Source organism: Telopea speciosissima, chromosome 3 (genome assembly GCF_018873765.1).
Source record: "Telopea speciosissima isolate NSW1024214 ecotype Mountain lineage chromosome 3, Tspe_v1, whole genome shotgun sequence".
NCBI lineage: Eukaryota > Viridiplantae > Streptophyta > Magnoliopsida > Proteales > Proteaceae > Telopea > Telopea speciosissima.
In genome coordinates, this window is record NC_057918.1 from 1,864,611 (window position 1) to 1,869,297 (window position 4,687).

The 4,687-nt window shown below is 42.7% G+C and overlaps 1 protein-coding gene across 1 annotated transcript; it reads left to right on the forward strand.

Annotated features, from left to right (window-relative positions):
* Positions 1 to 2,246: 2,246 nt before the first annotated feature.
* LOC122655915 (U-box domain-containing protein 13) lies at positions 2,247 to 4,274 on the forward strand. The gene has a single exon (XM_043850299.1). The coding sequence runs from the start codon at positions 2,306 to 2,308 to the stop codon at positions 3,968 to 3,970; it is 1,665 nt and encodes a 554-aa protein (XP_043706234.1). The 5' UTR covers positions 2,247 to 2,305; the 3' UTR covers positions 3,971 to 4,274.
* The last annotated feature ends 413 nt before the right edge of the window (positions 4,275 to 4,687 follow it).

Consider the following 4,687-nt stretch of genomic DNA (forward strand, 5'->3'; position numbering starts at 1 on the left):
TATCACCTCCAATTCGTGAGCATCTTCAATTCCTTCAATTCTTCTAATAGGGAGAGTGGACCCCATCTTGGGCAGTGTTTTCGGGCATGGGTTAGGGTGGTCATTTCCGTCCTCATGTGAGGAATTGGAAGGGTTAAGAATTGGAGGGGACAACGATTTGTGGGTTCCTTTTGTATATGAATAGTGAGACACTCCATATTGTGCATCCACTGGTTTGACATCGCCGGTTGTGCACTTCTCCCCTCTCTCTTTCGTTGAACCTACACTGGCTTGAAGTTACTGCAGTAGAGCCTAGCCTCCAAGAGTGTGGACCCCTTCCTCTTTCCTTTATTACTAAAGAGTGTTTTTTTATTTGGTGGGGTGATGGCGAGAGTCTAGACTCTAGATTAGATGAAAAACAAGAGATCTCGAACTAAAAACCTCCTAGAGGTTAGACTTTACTGCACTAACCTCAGGCCACTACTGTAGCAAACATTTATTACTGAAGTTTGTTTGTTGTAAATTGTAACACAAACCACAACAATGGAAAATAGATGATGGCTCACGCTCACCGCTCATGGCTCGAGCAAGCAGAATTGGTTGGGAATTGACTCAAATCGGCTTGAAACCTAGAAACCCTTCTTAGATCGGCCAATTCTAATAGGCAAGAATTAAGATCGGGCTCAGCAACAATTCGATCGATCGGATTCTAATATTTTAAACCCTACTCTAGATGGACCAGACATGCAACACGTCCACCCCGCTCCAAATAGGGGTCTTGAATGGGTTAATTTCATTCCTCCCTTGTTAAGATTGGTCGATTCCCTCAAGGTCTTCTCCAAATAAACATAATTTAGTAGAGTATAATAAAACCCCAACCGTAAGCTTGGTTGGTTCCACCTTGCAATTCCACAGGCCACAGCCATCCACATGCAACCTCCACATCGTCATCTTCATAAGGAATCTCCTTTTCTGTTAATCTATCTGTTTTTCTTTCAATTATTCTACTAACCCTACCTTATTCTTTACTTACTCTAGGCTGAGTCATTTTTGCATCGTTGACCCGGTGCCGTAGTAAACCCGGCCAGAAGTTGTATTATTGTATTGTACTGTAGACATTACAATATTGCTCATCAAGATTCATGAAAGAAAGAAAATAAAGGTGACAGAAAAGGGTGTGGCCGGAGTTTTGATAGATTGGGTCTAATCAATCTTCACCAATCTAAAGCTGTTTATTATTATCGCATTAATTATTTCATTAGATTTCATAGAGTAAGCATGGACACATTTATATTCGATCATCTTTAAACAGATTAATTGAATTACAAATGGATTGCAAACATGCCACAAATAAAACAAGTTGATTAAGCTATAAACGGACTAATCAAACTATATAAAAACTATAAACAGTCTATCTCAATTGGTTACTAGTGTCGATGGAGCACCAACGTGTTATGATCATGCGCACCATGAATGACCAAATAATAATTGGTCTAGACCTAGAATCTAATGTTTATTAACCAATCAATCCGATTGATTTCAGTCAAGCCATATATGGGGTCCTTTTCGTTCAAGAGTAGTCAATTCCCACTTAGCTGAACCCTACTGATGTAGACATGGTTTCAAACATTGGAATTGGATTAGATCAGATCGGCCAATTTATATCGGAGTCGGCCGTGAATGGTCCCTGATTTTGAACATTCCGAAACAGTCAAATCTAGGGTTTTTAGAATTGCAAGATTTCAGATTTAAGAAACCGATTCTAGAGTTTTTTGAGATCGATTTTAACCGATTCCATTAGCAAAGACCGATTCAAATTCAGACCCCCGATTCCAAGTTTAATCCTTGGATGTAGGATTGACTTTCTCATTTTCTGAAGTATCTGAAGAATAAAAGAGTGAAAAGGCGTCAAAAAGAGTCTTAAAATGAAACTACTGAAACTCGGCTCGTGAAGGTATGGACTGTGGAAGGAAAAGGGCAAAGGGAAAGGCCAGAACCTGCCAACCTCAGTTTGGTGTTTAAGTGTGGGACCCGTTTACCCAAGAAAAGGACACTGTGAAGCAGCTTCCTTCCAATAATCCAATTCCCAATTCGTTTTTGTTTACTTTTCTTAGATTTTTTTCCTTTCCTTTCCTTTCCTTCATCGTCTGATGTATGTAGGTGATGTAGCTTCATCTCTGTAGTTGATTTCTTCTGTGTTCTGTGGTTCCACAACATCTGCTTAATCCCCCTATTCATCCATTATCGTCTTCTCTCGTACTGTAAGTACTAGTTTATTGACTCTTAAGCTCTAGGGTTTCTCTTTCTCTCTGACCAGAATAGCGTCATGAAGTTACAAGATAACCAGGATCTCCAACTATCGAATCAGCTTATTTCGTCTTTAATGGAGGAAATACCCCACGTTCAGAGCTTCAAAGGCAAGTGGGCTCTCATCAGAACCAAACTTGGCGATCTCCCCACCCATCTCAAAGATCTCTCCGACTTCCCCAATTTTTCTTCCAACCCACTCTCCTTAGAACTCGTCCGCTCCATCTCCCAAACCCTCACCGATGCTCTCTCCCTTGCCAGAAACTGTCGCCATGCTAACCTCTCCGCCGGTAAGCTTAGGACGCAGAGCGACATCGACGCGATAGCGGCCAAGCTCCACCAGCATATCCAAGATTGTGACCTCTTGCTCAGGAGCGGTGTCCTTCAGGACGGTGTCCCTGTCTCCTCTGTTACCGTTTCTTCTAAGAGGGAAACTATCCGAGTCGAGGCGCGGAATTTGATCACTCGGTTGCAGATCGGGAATCCCGAATCGAAGAGCGCCGCTATGGATTCTTTGCTGGGCTTGCTTCAGGAGGACGATAAGAACGTCTTGATCGCCGTCGCCCAAGGTGTGGTTCCGGTTCTCGTTCGGTTGCTCGATTCCAGCTGCCTTGATATGAAGGAGAAGGCCGTCTCAGCCATCTCTAGGGTTTCTATGGTGGACAGTATCAAGCATGTTCTAGTTGCGGAAGGGGTTTTGCTTCTCAATCATTTGCTTCGAGTTCTCGAGTCGGGAAGTGGGTTTGCCAAGGAGAAAGCTTGTATTTCTCTTCAAGCCCTTACCTTTTCCAAGGAGAACGCTATAGCAATTGGATCCAGAGGTGGGATTTCTTCTCTATTGGAGATCTGCCATGCCGGAACGCCCGGTTCTCAAGCCGTCGCGGCTGGGGTCCTCAGGAATCTCGCTCGATTCCCTGAAATCAGACAGAATTTCATCGAGGAGAACGCCGTCTCGGTACTCATCGGGCTTTCGTCCTCTGGGACTGCAATGGCCCAAGAGAAGTCGATTGGCTGTTTGGGTAATTTGGTGTCGGCGGACGACCAAACATTGAAGCTTTTGGTGGCCAGGGAAGGAGGAATCGAATGCCTTAAGAACTACTGGGACGCAGCTCCTTCTGTTCAGAGCCTTGAAGATGCTGTCGGGCTATTGACAAAGATGGCTTCTTCCAGGCCTATAGCCGAAGCTCTTGTATCCGAGGGCTTCATCCCTCGGCTTGTGGCGGTTTTGAGTTGTGGGGTTTCAGGGGTGAGAATCGCAGCGGCCAGAGCTGTTTACGAGCTGGGATTCTGCAACAAAAAAAAGAAGGAATTGGGAGAATCAGGGTGTATTCCTCCTTTAGTGAAGATGTTGGAAGCCAAGGCGGTGGAAGAGAAAGAAGCTGCTGCCAAGGCACTGTCTTGGCTAATGCTGTATGTGGGTAACACAAGGGTTTTCCGCAAGGACGAGAGGGGAATACTGAACACGGTTCAGCTCCTTGATCCTTCCATCATCAACTTGGATAAAAGATACCCAATTTCTATCCTGGCTTCTATTGTTCAATCCAACAGATACCGCAAACTGATGGTAGCTGCAGGTGCCTCTGCTTACTTGCAGAAGCTTACTGAGATGGAGATTGATGGTGCTAAGAAGCTTCTTGAAAGTATAGGTAGAGGAAAGCTCTGGGGCGTCTTTGCCAGAACGTAGCAGAGGAAATCATCCATTGTCAAGATACACATACTGATCCTTTGATTGATCTGTCTGTACCATATATTTTTCATGTGTCAACTGTCATCTGTATCATTTTTCTTTTCTTCTTTTGAATTCATACTTTGAGGTTAGGGAAGAAGCCCTGAAAAGAGTAGAGACACACAGTCATCATCATCCTTAAAACCTAATTGCTGTTGTATACTTTTTTCTTCTGTGTAGAGCTTAAATCTTGTGGTTTGTTGACATTACTTAGATTGAGAGCTTTTCCTAATAAAATGTTTTGTTTTTTTTAATCTTGTAATACTGGTTATTGATCTCTGGTTCGATTCAGGAAGAATCAATTGATGCATTGTATTCAAGCTGTTCATGTGATGTTGGATAATTTTAATTTCAATGATGGACTTGTACTCCTTTAATCATTTGATAAAAGGGTATTTCACCATTAGAGCAACATTGTTTTTAGTTTGTTATGAAGTTTGATGCAGGAGAGTCACATGACTAAGAATTAACCATCAGAATGAACGATTTAAAGCGTGTAATATTTTTCCCTGGATTAATCCATTCCATTGTCCTATGATAGGAAATTCTCTCCAACATCAATTTTATTGTGTTTTCTGATCTACGGGAGTACCTGACTTTCTTAACTACCTTTCCCCCCATCCGTTTTTTTCCTTTTCTTTTTGGTGGGGGGTGGGCATTAAAATACCTTTTTCT

Bases quoted from the DNA above. Each gene is read 5' to 3' on its own strand.
- LOC122655915 (XM_043850299.1), top strand. From the start codon at position 2,306: ATGAAGTTACAAGATAACCAGGATCTCCAACTATCGAATCAGCTTATT.